General features: G+C 43.9%; 1 protein-coding gene across 2 annotated transcripts in view; it reads right to left on the minus strand.

Annotated features, from left to right (window-relative positions):
- Serinc3 (serine incorporator 3) overlaps positions 1 to 13984 on the minus strand; it is a 31345-nt gene extending 17361 nt beyond the window's left edge. The window contains exons 1-5 of one of the 2 annotated variants that reach the window (XM_008851012.3): positions 13829 to 13984; positions 7718 to 7879; positions 5498 to 5691; positions 3185 to 3264; positions 2358 to 2495 (exon numbers count right to left, since the gene is read on the minus strand). In XM_008851012.3, the coding sequence (XP_008849234.1) occupies positions 2358 to 2495; positions 3185 to 3264; positions 5498 to 5691; positions 7718 to 7879; positions 13829 to 13867 (613 nt within the window). In that variant the 5' untranslated portion in view covers positions 13868 to 13984. Of the gene's footprint in view, positions 1 to 2357; positions 2496 to 3184; positions 3265 to 5497; positions 5692 to 7717; positions 7880 to 13379; positions 13401 to 13828 lie in introns of those variants that run through there. The other variant, XM_029554980.1, reaches the window with a different exon arrangement.
- Positions 13985 to 17887: the final 3903 nt, after the last annotated feature.

Here is a 17887-nt window from a genome sequence, read left to right on the forward strand (position 1 = left end):
TTATGTGTGCACACCTATGTGTGTGTGTTATGGGCAGGCTGTGTACACGGATGCCACAGAAGGACAAAATGTGTCCTCTCTTGCTCTCTACCTTACTGTCTGGAGACAGGGTTCCTCACTGTACCTGGAGCTAGGCTATAGCCAGTAAGCCTCAGTCACTCTGTTTCCATCCCCACACAGCACTGGGGCTGTAGACACGTGCAGCCACATCCAGCTTTTTACATGGGTGCTGGAATTCAAACTCAGATCATTATGGTTGAGCAGCAAGCACTCTTGCCCAATGACCTCATCTTATTAAAATGGTAAAACCAACTCCATTTTGCTCTAGCTGACTTTTGCTTTACCTTGTGTTTTTGCCCAGCCGTTCCCACTGCAGCCAGTCAGGCAGAACATCTCATGCAGGCAGTTTCAGGGAGTACATTGTTTCTACAATACTGGGACACTTACTTGTAGAAACTTACAAGTAACTACAGTGATCTGATGAAACTGTGGTTATTGGCTTTGTTCCTAGCATAATGGTTTTAAGCTTTATGAGCTATGCCCCGCTTCTCCTTGAGGTCAAGAGCTCTTTTGGGCATTAGCCCCCTCTCTCATTTCCGGCTAATAAAAGACTCTTGATTCAACCCAAAATTGTGTGCCATTTCTCGCTCAGTATTATATTACCTACTATCTTTTTTCCATTTTTTAACCCAAAATATTTATTATTTACAATGGAGAAAAGAATTTCAACTTAAAAAAAAAAAATTATTTTATCAGTGTGTTTTACTTGCACACAGAGGCCAGAGGAGGGTGTTGGATCGCCTGGAACTGACGCTATAGACAGTTGTTAGAGGCAAAGTGTGTGCTTCCTAGGAACCGAACTCAAGTCCCCTGCAAAAGTAGCCAATGCTCCTAACTGCTCAGCCATCTAGAGTCTCTAGCCCCAACCTTTCCTTTTTCTTTTTTTTTTTTCCTTTTTTTTGGGAGACAGGTATTACTCTGTAGCCCAGGCTGCCCTGGAACTTACTATGTACTCTAGGCTAGCCTCAAACTCATGGAAATCCTCCTCCTGTCTCAGCCTCCAAACTGCTAGAATGACAGGCATGAGCCATGACACCCAACTGAAGTTTTTTTGTTTGCCTATTTGTTTTTGAATCTGGGTCTCAACTATATAGCCTGGACTGCCTAGACCTCACTATATAATCTAGACTGGCCTCAAGCTTGTGATCACCCTGCCTTGGCATCCTGAATGCTGGAATTACAGGTATGTGCCACCACACCCAGTTCTTTTTAAAAATCAAGTATGGGCCAGGCATGGTGGCACATGCCTTTAATCCCAGCACTTGGGAGGCAGAGGCAGGCGGATCTTTGTGAGTTCAAGGCCAGCCTGGTCTACATAGTGAGTTCCAGGACAGGTGGAGGTACAGGGAGACCCTGTTTCAAAAAGACCAAAAAAAAAAAAAAAAAAAAAATCAAGTATGGCCAGGTATGGCGGCATATGTCTGTAATCCCAGAACATGGGAGGTGTAGGCAAGATCAGAAGTTCAAGACCAGCCTCAGCTATTTAGGAAGTTGGAGTCTACATACATGAAAACCTGTCTTTGTTTTTTTTTCCAAAGGTCTATTTAGTCCCAGCACTTGGGAGGCAGAGGCAGGTGGATTTCCATGAGTTCAAGGCCAGCCTGGTCTACATAGTGAGTTCCAGGCCAGCTGGGGCTACAAGGAGACTCTGTCTCAAAAAACTTAAAAAAAAAAAAATTTAAAGAGGCCTATACCCAATCTAGACATTTTAGTACCCATTCCCATCAGAAAGTTTTTCCAACAGTGTGGGGGTCCATACTTTGAATAAAGCAATAGTCTATCACCCCATCCACCTGAGAGGTATGTTGGTAGCTATCCCTCATGTAAAACCCATCATCTGAGTTTCCCACTCACAGAAACAGATATTAAACCAGAATTATGCCACTAAATGTAATTATTTTTCTTTATCTAAACAGAGGTAGTTACATGATAAATTGCAACAATCCAATGATTATCTGGGCTCCCCTTCTAGCAAGGCATACAAATCACAATTGGCTTAATTAACAGATCACATTATTTTAGAAGATACTCTACATCGAGTTTTTAAATATATACATATGATATATACATATCATATATATATAATTGGAGATTTTATTGTACTCCCCACTTAATGTAAAGCTGGCGTGGTAGTGTACATCTTTAATCCCAGCACTCAGGAGGCAGAAGCAGGCAGATCTCTGTGAATTCAAGGACAGCCTGGTCTACATAGTGAGTTCCAGGGCAGCTGGGGCTACAGAGAGATGCTGTCTCAAAAAGACCCCCCCCCCAAAAAAAAAGTGAGTTTAGATACCTACCAGCATACCAGACCCTTGGGTTTCCTTCCTCCATTCGATTTACCCATGATTCATTCCAAGAGTGAGCCATGTCTACCAAGAGCACCAGTTGGATAAGGATGAAGAAAGCAGCCCCTGACATGCCAACACCAAACCAGACTGTAACCAAGAGAACAGTTATTCCTTACCATTAAGAATAACATTTGAGAATGACTGCCAAACACTCTAAGCAGACTTTAGGTAAGAGAGAGGTCGTTAAGACTTTCTGTCTCCAGCAGTACAGCAGAAGTTGGATGTCTCTTTCCACCATGTGGATTCCAGGGATCAAAGTCAGACCATCAGCCTTGGCAGGAAATACCTTTATCCACTGAGCCTTTTGCTAGCCCCTTCAGAGCTTTTTAAAACTTGTTTTAGCTTAAACCAAAGGGAGTCTAAGACCTCACATTCCAAATGATTCTGTTAAGTATTTTCCTTCACTCTAGGGGAAGGAAATTCACAGGGGAAATCCTCAGCTGTCACACATCATGTTACAGAAACAGGTCAAAATGGGAAAAGCAGCACAAGAATCCCAAGTCTTTGTGTTGACAAGCTCTTTGATAACTGTCTTGTCAAATGAGACGATATATGGTTAAAATATTACAAAAATGGTTAACATATAGTACCAGAAAAGCTGAGAAATGAACTAAATGCCCCCTGGTTTTAATCCACTATTGTCTTAGTATGTACAGTCATATAATTGGACACCATCTGTTCGGGCCAGTTCTGCAAAATCACTAACAGAAATGCAGCTCTAAATCAATACTACGGAGTTTGTACATGCTACAACCCTCAAGTAGTAAAAGTCATACCTGAAGTGAAGTGGCCGCCAGGGATGTAGAAAGCTCCAACCATGATACCAACAATGGCAGCAATTTTGAAGAACCAAAACCTATTAAAATATAAAAATGCACTTATGAAATGCTAATTTTCATCCTTTCACTGAGAAAATTGCATTTCTGGATACAAAAATAAAGCCTAAAAAGCATCTAGATCATGAAGTCTAGGCATGTGTCTTTATTTGACATGAGGCTACTTCACCCAGTATCTCACACAAAGTACGTTAAGCCAGGCCTCATGGCACAGGCCTGTAAATCCCAGTTACTTAGGAAGCTGAGGCACAAGGATACCAAGCTCCAGGCCAGCATGGGCTACAGAGTAAAACCCTATCTCAGTAACCAAATAAAAAAGTTCTGTCAGGCGTGGTGGTGCACACCTTTAATCCCAGTGCTTGGGAGGCAGAGGCAGGCAGATCTCTGTGAGTTCAAGGCCAGCCTGGTCTACATAGTGAGTTCCAGGACAGCTGGGGCTACAGAGAGACCCTGTCTCAAAAAGTCAAAAAATAAATAAATAAATAAATAAATAAAGTGTTAAGAGGGCTAGGGATGTAGGTCAGGGGTAGAATGCTTGCCTAGCATGTGCAAGGCCCTAGGTTTAATCTTCCATCATTACAAATACACAAAAAGGTAAAGCATTAATGTTACAAATACTGGTTTAGTAGAAAGGGAGCTGAGACTAATTACTCCAGATGAGCTTTATTAGTAGTAGGACATCATGATCATAGGCAGCCATCACAGATGGCATGAAAGGGGTCCTGAAGAGAAAAAAAGCCTTTAATTCCCTTGAGGTCCCAGACTATCAGGAGAGTTATAGCATTATATATATATACCACAGGCAGCAGAAGCACGATGGGGTCCTGAAGGGAAAGAAAGTTCCTAGTGGAGGGGGCGATATCTGACACCTGGCCTATGTGTAACCTAGCCTATGTAACAGGAGACACAAGGTAGGAAGGCTCTAGATAAAAGTGAAGTTATAATGCAAGTGTGTGTGGGGGGGTTGTTCACAGCTGCAGGGAGGAGGAAGAAAGTTCAATTCTTTGTTAAGAGCTGCAAGGTCACGGAAGCTTATCAATTCCCTGGAAGAGAGCTGCAGGAGGCACGGCCTGGCTTTGGGGAGAGAAGGTAGCTAGAAGATCTGCAACCTAACAACCAGCACCCAAGGTAAGTTACTCACATTCATAAGAAAAACAGAGTATCTTATTTTTAGCACTTAAAGGTATTGCTTTTTCTAGAATTATAAGTTCTTACAGTGTTAGCTACATGGCAAGCCATTAATGATTAAATTTTTTTTTTTGGTCTTTTTGAGACAGGGTCTCCCTGTAGCCCCAGCTGGCCTGGAACTCACCATTGTAGCCCAGGCTGGCCTTGAACTCACAGAGATCCACCTGCCTCTATCTCCCAAGTGCTGGGATTAAAGGCGTGCGCCACCACGCCCAGCTATGATTACATTTATGAGAAAAAAAATTATTCCCCCAATCCTCCATTTACAACACAGGACACGAATATTTTGTCCATAATCACAGAACTTATTATCTGCAAAGCTGGGAACAAATCTGACATTCAGTCCTACAACCTTTAATATTGCCTTAAACTGGGTGTGGTGGTACCTGCCTGTAATCCCACCAACTAGAGAGCTAGAAGCAGGAAGACCAGGAATTCAAGAATGGCTCATTAGATTCAAAGAAACCAAACCAACCCAAAATGTGCCATGCATGGCAGAACATAATGTATCTGGCTTTGGAACCCAACAGACCTGAACTTCAATCCTATCTCCAACCCTCCCTGGCTAAGAGATCTCAGGCAACACATTGAACGTCTCTGAAGTTCAGTTACTACATCTATAAAACAAATTATAATAAACACAAAATTTACAAAGCTTCCCTCAGCTTTCAAATAATAAGTATATATAAAAGAGGAACTGGTGGTTAGGCATGGGAAGCAACAGATTATGTAAATCAGTAGCCCATATGCACACATATGTATGTACATATGGTTCTTTTATTGCATATCTTTCTTATATAGTTTATATATCAGGTACAAGCTTATCATTAAATAAGAAAGGAAAACAGGTGTATAGTACTAGCATTGTATTGGATCTATTTCATAATGTACTCTAAGAAAAATCTAGGCACTGAAGCAAAGGTATTTTAAAAAATGACAATGCATGTGTAACAGATGAGAGGTACACCTGGACCACTGATCTATGTGTTCTGTTGCTTCCATCCAAATGGCAACATTAACTGCTGAAAGGGAAGAGCCACATATTGAGTCCATAATCTTACATACCCATTGTGTACGGCTGCTCTGGGGTCTTTACTTGTTTTTACTTTTAACATGAGCAAAAAGAAGGCAAAGAAGAAGATGGCCAAAGCAAAGTTGATCCGATACACAGCTTTAAAACCGACCAGCACATTACAATCTTTATCTGCCTTTGTATCAGTCACCTTGATTTGAAATCCTCCTTCACAGAATCCAGGAATCTGGAGAGGGAAGCAATTTTAATGCCATGAAAATATCAACATGAGCCAGAAATTCTATCTCACTCCAGGAAGCAAGGCCAGGCATGGTGCCGCCCATCTGTAGTCCCAGCACTTGGGAGACAGAAGCAGGCAGATCTCTGTGAGTTCAAGGCCAGCCTGGTCTACATAGTAAGTTCCAGGCCAGGTGGGGCTACAGGGAGACCCTGTTTCAAAAAAAAAAAAAGATCCCTTCAGCAACTGCAAGACTGACTATTGGACTTTTGACTTCCAAATGACTAACAATATTGTTAGAATCTTGTTAGCAAAGAACTTAAACAATTCACACTTAAATATTAGAGTATAGGAAAAGTGGGTGGAAGTAGTTAGGGGGTGCAGATAGGGGAGAGCATCAAAATATGATCAAAATATAGTGTCTGAAATCTGCAAAAATTCAATGAAAAAAGGGGGAGGCCTGGGTGCAGTAGCTATGCCTGTATAATCCCAGGGGTTGGGAGGCTGAAAGAAAAGGATCACAAATTCCAGGCTAGTGTGGACTACATAGTGAGTTTAAGACCAACCTGGGTAATTTAGTAAGCTCTTTTCTGAAGACAAGAATATAGCTCAGTGGTAGAACATAGGATGAGGCCCTGGATTCAGTCCTCAATTAACTCCCCTCTCCTTAAAAAAAGTACTTTCTTCTTACTGCTATGCTAGTAAGGTTTCTCCATTATTCCATGGGATTTTTCAGCTACAACAAACTCCTTCCAAAGATAAAAGGAATAATGTAGTGCCAGGTGTGGTGGCACACACTTTTAATCCCTGCACTTGGGAGGCAGAGGCTGGCAAATCTTTATGAGTCCGAGGCCAGCTGGGCTACAGGAAACCCTGTACCAAGGACTTTCTTTTACCCCTAGCAATGAGAGTTATGCAATATGGGAGTCTTTTAGATAGACCCATTGAAGGGATATTCAATTGCCTCATCCTGAGTCCCTGTTCAGCATGGAAGAAGCCAGAACAGTCTGCGTCCCGATTCCCTATTGGCAATTTGGGTAACCCCTTCAGAGGATGGCATAAGAATAGGAGGTAGGAATTGGCTAGGCAGTTAGGGTAAAAAGACCCCAAAGAAAAGCAGTCAGTTTCTTGGCTAAAACTCACAATGTCCTTGGGCCTCTTAGCAACATACTCCGTTCCAAAGGCCAAAAACGTCAAAAGTATTTGGGAGCTCTTGTCTAATCCTCAAAAGAGTTTAGGGTTACCTTTTCAGAGGGGGGATGTTAGAAGCCCCAATTAAAAAAAATAATAAATCAAAGAAGAAAAGAGTACATGAAGTTATCAGAAAAAAGTGATGGGGAAATATGGGAGGAGTTGGGGGGGGCATGGATTTGATCAAAACACCTTATATGCATGTATGAAATTCTCAATAAATTATATATTTAAAAAAAAAGATTAATGTAGCTTAAAATTTACACTTAAAGGAAAGAAAAACGTCCTGAGGTCATTTCTAAGTTCAGTTTTCCTCTGGTTGTTAAGACTACAGTCTGACGATCATTCTGACTACCATTTCTGGAAAAGGGCTAATCCCTTATATTTTATACATTTCACTACTCTCCAAAGATAATATATACCAAGGCTGGTGGTGTATGCCTGTAATCCCAGTACTAGGGAAGTGGAGGTAGGAGTGTCAGGAGTTCAAGGCCAGCCCAGGCTACATGAAACCCTGTCTTTATTTTTTTTGGTCAGCCGGTTTTGGTTTTTTGAGACGGGGTCTCACTATGTTGCCCCAGCTAGCCTGGAATTCACTATAGAGACCAGGCTAGCCCCTGTCTCAAAGATCCGCCTGCCTCTGCCTACCGGAGTACTGGGATAAAAGGCATGTGCCACCATGCCCAGGGTGAAATCATATCTTTGATGATGATGATGATGATGATAATACTCCCTCCCCAATTGCAGTGATCCTGATTGAGTATAACAGTAAGAACAATTCCAATCAAAGATTTAAAAGCAATAAAAATAACCCTCATGGTAAGGTGCTATAACATCTACTCACTTTCTTCAGCTCCGTCTGTATGCCTTCTGTCATCATGATCGCAGACAAAACAGTGCCAAGGATGAGAATAAAAGCATAGATGAGTCGAGTCACAGTAGAATTCTTTATGCTGGGACAGCAACTGCACAGCAAACATGAGGCGCTACTGCAGAGGCATGGAACCTGTAGGAACACACCACAGGCCATGAGAGCTCCTTGACTGCTGGTATACAGTAGATGAGGCAAACTGGGGTTTGACAGTTTTAAAACAGAGTATTATGAGGTTAATGCAGCACATTCCTGTATCCTAGAACTGAGAAGGCAGAGGCAAGAAAGATTGAGATTTTTAGGTCAATTAGGCTAAACATCAAGAAAAACCATGGGGGGCTGGAGATGGCTCAGCAGTTAAGAGCACTCACTGGCTGCTCTTACAGAGGACCCGGGTTCAATTCTTAGAACCCACATAACAGCTAACAACCATCTATAACTCCAGTTCCAGGAGATCTGATGCCCTCTTCAGACCTCTGCGTGCACTGCACAACATGGGTATACTTACATACATGCAGGCAATACACTCATACAGAAAAAATTAACAAATCTTTAAAAAAAAAAATCTTGAAAAAGGAAAACCAGGCATAGTAACACATGTGTGCAACCTCAGCACTCAGGAGGCTGATGGAGGAGCACCACAAGTTTGACACTAATCTGGGTTACACAGGAAGACTATTTCAAAACACAAAACAATATAAAACAATAATGCAAGGGCTCTAGAATCAACGTTATTTCTGCCATTTTTACCTCAGCCAATTATATAATCTAACCCTAGTTTTCTCTCTGTAAAATGGACTCAGTGAAATATTCCTCCTTCAGACTTTGCTACAGTAAGTGAGTCTTCCACACACTAAGAACTCCCAAATACCACATTCAGATATGATATAACCTAACTCTACTTTGTGGTTCCTGAGAATCTTAGCTACCAAGCCAGTGTTACAGCATAAGGCAACATTACACACTTGCTCAGGAAACTGCCTGACTTGCCGTGACATGTGAGGTCACCAAGAATAGGCTAAGACAGATGGCAGCAGAAGTGGCAACTGTAAACAATGGGTGACCCTGTCTTATAATATGGTCCCAGTAGCCATCTTTACACCCTTCACAGTCGGCAACTGCCCACTCAAGAGTTTTTATCTTTATCAGGCTTTTGTGTTAGAGGAAGTCGATTAACTTAAAAGCCTAGCTCTCTCATCTGAAAAATGAGCCTAATGCCACCTTTCTCAACGGTTACTGTGTGCAGAATGACACGTCTGGAATATGAAGTACGGACATAATGCCCAAGAACAGGCTCAATATATTGTGACAAACATTATTTTTTGTAATGGTACAGAAAGGGTGAAGTAGACCACCCAGCTTCATGTCAAAAGGTCAAAATTGTGGTTTATATCTGGCAACTGAAATTAGGGTGCTTTGTTTTGAGCCAGGCCTGGTGGTACAGGCCTATAATCTCAACACTTAGGAGGCAGAGACAGAAGAGCAGCACAAATCCAAGGCCAGCCTGGTCTACAAAGTGAGTTCCATGTAAGCCAGGGCTGAATGCATGAAATCCAATCAGAGAAGTCAGATGAAGACAAAGGCTGTGGACAGCATTCTGGGATGGATGACTATATACAACTTTTTTTTTGGGGGGGGGGGGGGGTCTTTGTGAAACAGAGTCTCCCTGTAGCCCCAGCTGGCCTGGAACTCACTATGTAGACCAGGCTGGCCTTAAACTCACAGAGATCCACCTGCCACTACTGCCTCCTGAATGCTGGGATTAAAGGGGTGCACCACCACGCCCAGCTTATTCTAACTTTACAGAACAAGCCTACTTTTGCCTCAAAGTAGGCTGGGCTCAGAGCAAGGCCCCTGCTGCCTTTAAGTGGGACCAGAAAGAGTTAACTTCAAAAGGCCCTGGCTGCAATCTATCTGAGGGTTTCCTGACATCACTGTAGAGAATTCTACTCTTTAATGAGCAGGTTCAGATTCTCAGAAGTTTGACCTCCTAGTGACCCATGCCTATGTTGCACAGACAGCAAATTCCAAGGAAAAAAAACTACCCATACTGTAAAACTTATTCCTCAGCACAATAATGAAAGGTCCAGAAATGAACCTCACATAGATACCCAGGGCACCAGAAAAAAAAAAAAAATGCATACTACAAAACATTCCTCAGCACAATAATGAAATGTCTAACCACCCAGAAATGAACCTCACATAGACACCCAGAGTACCAGACTGCCCACTGAGAGCCCCCCACCCCATAAAGCAGCCCTTCGAATGTCCTGCTGCAGCTGTACTAGTGTATCTAAGAAATCCTTTACTTCTGTTTGCTTCTGTCTTTGGTAAATTCATTCACATCACTGCCTGTCAATGCCAGATCTATAAACCAAAGAAAGTGAAAGACTACCAGCAAACCAAGGGGGCAGAGTCACAGAACAGTCTCTTCTCTCCAACCTCATAAGGAACTAACTCAAGACACCTTAATGTCTTTTAGCCTCCAAACTTGAGAGACAAATTGCTGTTGTTAAAGTCACCTTTTGGTGGTCCTCTGTTATAAAGTCCTAGCAAACCAATATACCTATTTACTCTTCTGTGTTGTAAATACCTTTACAACAGGAAGGGGGGATACTTGTAGTGTTTTATCTCCTGCACCTTTATACACTAGGAAATCAGTAAATGTCATAAAGCAAACTGTCCTACTATCCGTTTTGTCTTTTCCCAACTTTGGAAAAGGACAACTCTACTCTTTTCTGTTGCTCTGGGCAAAACCCTAGAGTCATCCTGGATACCTGCTCTTTTCCCACAATCCTCATCCAATCTGTCAGCACATAGTCTCTGCCCTCAAACAATATACAGGATCTGACCACTTTCTGGGGATGACCTCGAGCTCCTGATCCTCCTGCATCTACTTCCCCAGTGCTGGGATTACAAATGTGTGCTGCCATGCCTGGTATGTGGTGCTGGGGACTGAACCCATGCACAAGTGTAAGGACATAAGTTCAAATCGCAGCCCACATAAAGCTGGATGTGATAGCTTAATCCCAGTATACCTATGGGAAGAAAGATGGGAGGCAGAGACAGGAGAAACCATAGATGCTCTTAGGACATCTAGCCTGGCAGAAAAACAAAGAGACCCTGTTTCAAATAAGGCAGAAGGCAAGGACTGACACCTGAGGTTACCCTCTAAACTCTACATACATGCCCCGCCCCCCACATACACACATGCACAACACAGATAAGTTTGGGTTTTTTTTTTCTTTTTTTCTTTTTTTGGTCTTTTTGAGACAGGGTCTCAGTGTAGCCCCAGCTGGCCTGGACTTGCTATGGAGACCAGGCTGGCCTCCAACTCACAGAGATCCGCCTGCCTCTGCCTCCGGAGTGCTGGGATTAAAGGCGTGCGCCACCATGCCCGGCCAACACAGGTTAAGTTTTTAAAGATTACTTTAATTTGAAGACACTGGCAATTCAACAGATGCCAAGAAAACAAAGCTGCTCAGACTGGTGATATGGCTCAGTGGTAGAGCTCTTGCCTAGCAAGAGACCCTAGATTCAGTATCTAACACCTCAAAATTTTAAAAAGCTTTCTTAGAGCTTCCTCCATCTGACTAAAAGGAGCAGCTTCTAGAAATTGAGACTGTCGCAATGACAGTCTTTTTCAGACAGGGTCTCCCTGTAGCCCCAGCTGTCCTAGAACTCACTATGTAGACCAGGCTAGCCTTGAACTCACAGAAATCTGCCTGCCTCTGCCTCCCGAGTGCTGGCTTTAAAGGCATGCGCCACCACGCCTGGCTAAATCCCCTTTTAAGATGAATTTTCACCAGACATGGTGAGATGGAGGCCAGCCTGGTCTACATAGAGTTCCAGGCCAGCTGAGGTACAGGAAAAAAAAACAAAACAACCCACAAAATAAAAGTTTTAAGGCCATGGAAGAACTACTTCTCACGCTTGTAAGTAAATCTTATCACAAAACTTCTATCTCATTTGCGTTTTAAAAAACAATTATTGGCCTTATATTTGAAGCCCAGTTTTGCTTCCTTTTCTCTCTCCTCAAACATACAAGCCAAAGATCTAACCACCTCTTTGAGTTACTCATCACCAAGCATTCCTGTATGTCTTATTCACATAAATTAAATCCCCCCCTTTTTTTTTTTGAAACCGGGTCTCCCTGTAGCCCTAGCTTGCCTGGAACTCACTATGTTGAGTGTGTGAACCTCAGGAAAGCCATAAGCTTCATCAGAGGAGTCCATAAAGGCATAAAATCATTAGAGTGGCCAAACAGCTCTAAATTGTTTGTAAAAGCATAAAGTTCTCCAAGTGACCAAACGGCTCTAGACGTCAGTCAGTCTGGCCTTGCTCAAGCCTCATCAGTTGTTCACTGCCGGGACTGAGAACGACTGTTTGTGGAGCCCACCTGTCTACTCTAGGGTCATAGATAACACACTTGCCAAGTCTGAGGAAATAATCTTAGGAAAAAGACCCTCAATCACTCCAAGGACAGCAAATCCGGGCACTAATTCAACTCCCTGCAAAGTGCAGCTGGGTCTAACAACTTTCTTATAAAACCCCCCAGTTTCTTTGTCACGTTGTAGATGCTTGATCCCGAGGTAACCTCTCCCTCTCAGTGTTTTCTTTGAATAAAGGAAGATATATTCCTTGCCTTTTGCAGGTCTGGCTCTGGTTTCTTGTTTCTTACTCCTCCATCTTTCCTTTTAGTCTGCAAAAACCTAACATATGTAGACCAGGCTGGCCTTGAACTCAAAGAGATCCACCTGCCTCTGCCTCCCAAATGCTGGGACTACAGATGTGTGCCACAATGCCTGGCCTATAAACTCCTTTTAGAAAAAAAAAAAACCAGAAAAAAAAAGGAAAAAAAATGCTGGAGAGATGGCTCAATGGTTAAGAGCACTGGCTGCTCTTCCAGAGTATCTGGGTGCACTGGATGCTGGCAACTCTGGAGATCAAACCCTCAGCCTCTAACATGCTGGTCAAGTGGCTCTGGCCCTGAGCTATAGTCGCACCTTCCTGCTGGTTTGTTTTGAGACAATCTCCGGAAGTGCTGCGATAACAGACGTTCCACCCTGACAGGCTTCCTTATCTCATTTCCCATTATTCTCTCCCATTCCGCTCTCGGGTATACAACCCCTTATGGAGGGAGGGAGGGAGGTTTACTAAAATATAAAAGCACTTTCTAGATATAAATGCCTGAATAGCACCATTCAAACCTATTATAATCAAAGGAAAAATGTACTTCAGATGAACAAGATAGTTATGATACCTTTGCCCCTAGAAAATGATAGTGAAATGTGTGAAGCCTGAATCCCAGGTCAATTACATCTGATAGGGAATCAGGAAACAATTCGGAAATGGTTTCATGGTATCCTGCTCCTCTGAGACAGACTGATGAGAGAATTCGATATATTCTCTTTCCTCGAACGCTGAAATTTCCCTTTTCAAATGTTTTACAGTTTACAACGTGATTAGTTTCTTCACCTTATCCTCACAACGGTTCTAGGGGAAAGGAACGCTAGGGTGCTAACCCTCGCAGATTAAAAAAATGACCAGGAGCTGTCCCAGAGGCCGCACGGTTTCTAATCCTGGGTAATGAGCAGCTTGGTCCCGCAGCTACGAGGGCTGCGGCGGGCCTTACCTAAAACCCCCGTTCTGCCACGTCCTCCGTAGCTCGAACAAAATCCCGTGCTAGAAAAAAAAACAGGACTCCAGCGACCCCAAATTCAATGACGCCATCATAAGGGCACCAACCCTCCGCCCGCGCCGGGTCAGCAGAGCCCCAAGCGTTCCTCCCGCGGCAGCGAAGGAATCCCGGGTCCGGAAGGTTTGCGGGGGCAGGGCGTCGGAATTTGTAAACAAAGGCGCTCGGCCTCCCGCGATCCCCCGCGGACCCCGAGGCCCAACTGGGCCGAGCCCCGGGCCGCCGAGCCGGCAGCCGCGGCCTGGACCCCCGCAAGGCCAGGCCCCACAGCCCCGGGCTTGCCTGCTGCGCCCTGCCGGCCTCGGAGGGAGCCAGGCCAGGCCCGCGGGGCTCCTGGCCGCCCTGCCGTTCCCCGCACACCGCGGGACCCAGGCCTCCGAACTTACCCAGCTGGCGAGGGAGAAGACGCCCAGCACGGCCCCCATGGTGTCGGAGAGGCTCCCTGCCCTGCGCGGGGGTGACTGCCAGCTGAGGCGGCGCCCCACAAACGCGACGGTTTCTCTAACCGGAAGCCCGACCCGCCCTTCGCCCGCTGCCCAGCTCGCGTAATCGAATGGCCACGCCCATACCACGCCCCACACGCAGCCGCAGTGTCATTGGCTGAGGCGGACAGCGGGGCTGACCCTTTGGGGAGAAGGCGGGGCCAAAGCCGCTTGAGTTGCTGGGGATGCTGCTTTGTGGCTTAGGGCGCCTGGGTTCCTTTGGGGTTCCCTGCGGCTGATCCAAGGGGGCACAGAGGTGCAGAGAGACTCCGCGTGTCCCCTGCGAACTAAGTTTCCCTGAAGAAGCTGCGTCCGTAGGAAAGATCCTGCAGACTGTTTAATTGTGACTGGCTAGAGCGTTGTGATTATGGAGAGATGGAATGTTTGTAGGTCAGAGGCAAACAGGTTGTAAGCCATTTAATAACCACTTAGGACCTGTAATCCCAGCATTCCGCAGGATTAGGTCAAGGCTATCCTAGGCTACATGGTGAGTTCCATCCAGGCTAGTCTGGGCTACATGAGACCCTATTCCAAAACAATAACAAAAAGCCATTGACCTTAACTTTTGTATCTGACCTAATATTCTTGTAACTCACAGATAAACTTCTCTAAATAGATCACTAAGCTTACCTGGATCTCTGTCCTCCATCAACTCTAAAGCTAGTAATGACGGAACATCTGAAACCTATTAGACTTCCCCACCTTGCTATAGCTTGCCTGATGCTCCCACCAATGTAATTGGAAAACACATTGTCTTGTTATGGAGAAATTCTTCAGACAGCAAAGGGAACAAGCACTCACCCAGAGCTGGAAAGCTCATTTGTTCCTTACTCAAGCATGAGGATCCCAGTGAGCAACAGATGGCTATTAGATTCTGGGGCCCCCATCTGTAGTACAGATGAGAATTTTATAGTCAATTTTATGATTAGCACCTGAGCCCTATGTTTCTTTTCATGACGGACCATGTTATCTCAGAAAATTTCTTCCTGTGTTCATTCGGCCAACCTAGTTTTTAATTTTTAAAACTTATTTATGTGTATGAGTGTTAACGCCTGCATATATGTAAGTGCACTATGTGGTGCAATGCCTGCGGAGGCCAGAAGAGGGCATTAGATACCCTAGAACTGGAGTCACATCTCCGATGGTCATTAGCTGCCATGTGGGTGCTGGGATTCCAATCCCAGGTCTTCCGCAAGAGTAGCTGCTAGTGCTCTTAACCACTGAGCCATCTCTCCAGCTCCCAACATAGTTTTTAAAGCACATCTATATCCCAGCTCTGGGTCAGGACATCTGCCACCTTTTGATCTATGACTAGGTTAGGCTAATTGGACTGGAACCCAAACAGTCATTTCAGTTTACAAAATCAGATATCATTATCAGGCGTTTAGATTTCTGACATGTTTGAGCTACACATTTCTAGACTAATTTGACCAGGTGCCTCGTTAAACCATTTTGTGAACTTTTCCAAATTCCTTTAACATACATCCTTATCAATAGTCAGATATAGTGAGTGCTAAACATCATAAAGCTTCAAGACCTTAATGCAGAGCTATAAGATATCTCAGGGTAATGCAAACATCACAGAGTAATAAAACATCTCTGAGCATCCCAGGGCCACATTTCAAGGTCTCTATCTTGTAAGTAAAACAAAGAAAACTGCAAAATTATAAAATATAATTTTTCCTCATCAGTCTTACAATGACTTTGTTTTATGCCTATTAAAAGTTCAAGCGGGGGCCTGGAGAGATAGTTTAGTGGTTAAGAGCCTGTACAGCGCTTGCAAAGGCCAGGACACACTTCAGTTGACCTGTTGCAGGATTAGGCCAAAGAACCAAGAAGACAAGAACTGAGTCACAAGAAAACAGCTTTATTAACCAGCCAGGACCCAGGGCCCAGGCTCCAAAGAAATCTGGGCTGCAAACTGGGATTTTTACACATCATTTTCTAGTAAAAAAAAAAAATAGCAAGCATCAGCAGTTAACTACTCAACATTATATGATTGGTTAATTCTATCTCCAAGAAAAATATGAAAGGGATTTTTAGAAAAGAAAACAGACAAAAATGTTTACAGGAATGTTATGGTCAACTTGACCACAAACTATGTTTATATCTGGTGCCATCTGGTAGTTTATAGTTAGTGATTTTTTCTTATTTTGGTAACTTTTTACTTTATAACCTTGAGTGAAAAAATGTTTTGACTATTATGTTGGTGCATTCAAGGGTAGGGTGAACGAGGGCGGTGGGGTTCACATTCCAGAGCACATAGGAAAGGTAGCAGTTGCTAAGTTACATAGCTTACTTACTAAATTTTGGGGGTTCATGAACCAGGCTCATAAACACCTGTATCTCCTGCTCCAGGGGATCCACTGCCCACTTCTGGACTGCACAGGCACCTCCACCTGTCTATGCACAGACACAAACATTTGTGGGGTTGTTTTGTTTTTCTGTTTTTGAGACACAGTCTCCCTGCAGTTCCAGCTGGCCTGGAACTCACTATGTAGACCAGGCTGGCCTCAATCTCACAGAGATTCACCTGCCTCTGCCTCCTGAGAGCTAGGACCAAAGGTGTGAGCCACCATGCCTGGCAACAGTTTTAAACTTAAAAGTTTAAGCAGGCCAGGCATCCTGACTGCCATCCCAGCATTTGGGAGGTGGAAGTTGAGGACCAGGAGTTCAAGTCTAGCTTTTGCTACATATTAAGGTTGAGGCATGTCTGGGCTACATAAGACCCAGAGAGAGGAGGGGAAGAAGGAGGGGGAGGGGAAGAGGAGGAAGAGGAGGAGGAAGAGGAAGAGGGGGAGGGGAGGAGGAGGAAGAGGAGGGAGAGGGGGAGGAGGAGAGGGAGAAGGAGGAGGAGGAGGAAGAAGTTGTTCCTGAAAGTGCTGGTACATGCCTATAATCTTAGAATTGAGATGGGAAGATAAAAAATACTACAGGAGAGTGTTTTTTCAGTGAAAATCTATTCAAGGCCTGGGGATGTGACCTAGTTGGTAAAGTCCTTGCTCAGCATTCACTAGACCCTTTGTTTGAACCACAGAACCACATAAACCTAGGATAATAGGCCACGCTTGTGATCCCAGCCCTTGAGCAATAGAGGCAGGAGGATCAGAAATTCAAGCTCATCCTCTGCTACATATTGAGTTCCAGGCCAGCCTCGGTTACATGAAAATCTGATTTAAAAAAAAAAAAAAAAGCATATTCAAGAGCTAGGTGTGGTGACTCATGCCTCTATTCCCAGCACTTGGGAGGTTGATGTAGGAGGATTGCCATGAATTTGAGGTTGTCAAGGCAAAAACACAGCTCTTACCTCAAAGGTGATAAGTTTATTCTGGATCTAAATATGAGTGACCATGACCTGGGGACACATATTTAGTTTATCCTAAATTCCATGTTCCAACATGGTAACAGATTCATAAAGCTTTTAAAGTATCAGAACAAAGAAAGTCACAAATCGGGGCATTTCAAATGCATTGATGGAAACAGCAGGTAGACAGTTACAGCAGAGCAGGGGGAAGTCTCTGTTGTAGGTGTCAGATGCTATCTCACAACAATGGTAGCTTTGGTTGGTGAAAGCTAATGGTCTGTTAATACATTTCAGAAAGGTTTACCTCTTGGTCACAAGAATGTTAGGTCAGATGTAGAGGCGGGCAAGGAATGACTATTAAAGGGGCTAAAGATAGCCCAAGAGAAATTATAATCAGTCACTAGATCTGCAACATTCCAACCTTTCCACAAGCATTGAAGTTGTAACCAGTGAATCAGCCTTGCAGAAGGTTCAGTGTAAGGTTATTTCCAGGAACTTTCATTCGCAGTTTCCCTGTTGGCCAAGTATCACATTTTGTGCATAGAGGGCCCAAATATTAATTTTCCCTCCTTATTAGGAAGGCTCATTCCTAGTATCTGATGTAGATGAGGCTGACTAGTAGGCAGGAAAGCAGTCTTAAGGAGAGGAATAGCTGGTAA

This window comes from Nannospalax galili, unplaced genomic scaffold, assembly GCF_000622305.1.
Source record: "Nannospalax galili isolate Female #2095 unplaced genomic scaffold, S.galili_v1.0 scaffold205, whole genome shotgun sequence".
Taxonomy (NCBI): Eukaryota; Metazoa; Chordata; class Mammalia; order Rodentia; family Spalacidae; genus Nannospalax; species Nannospalax galili.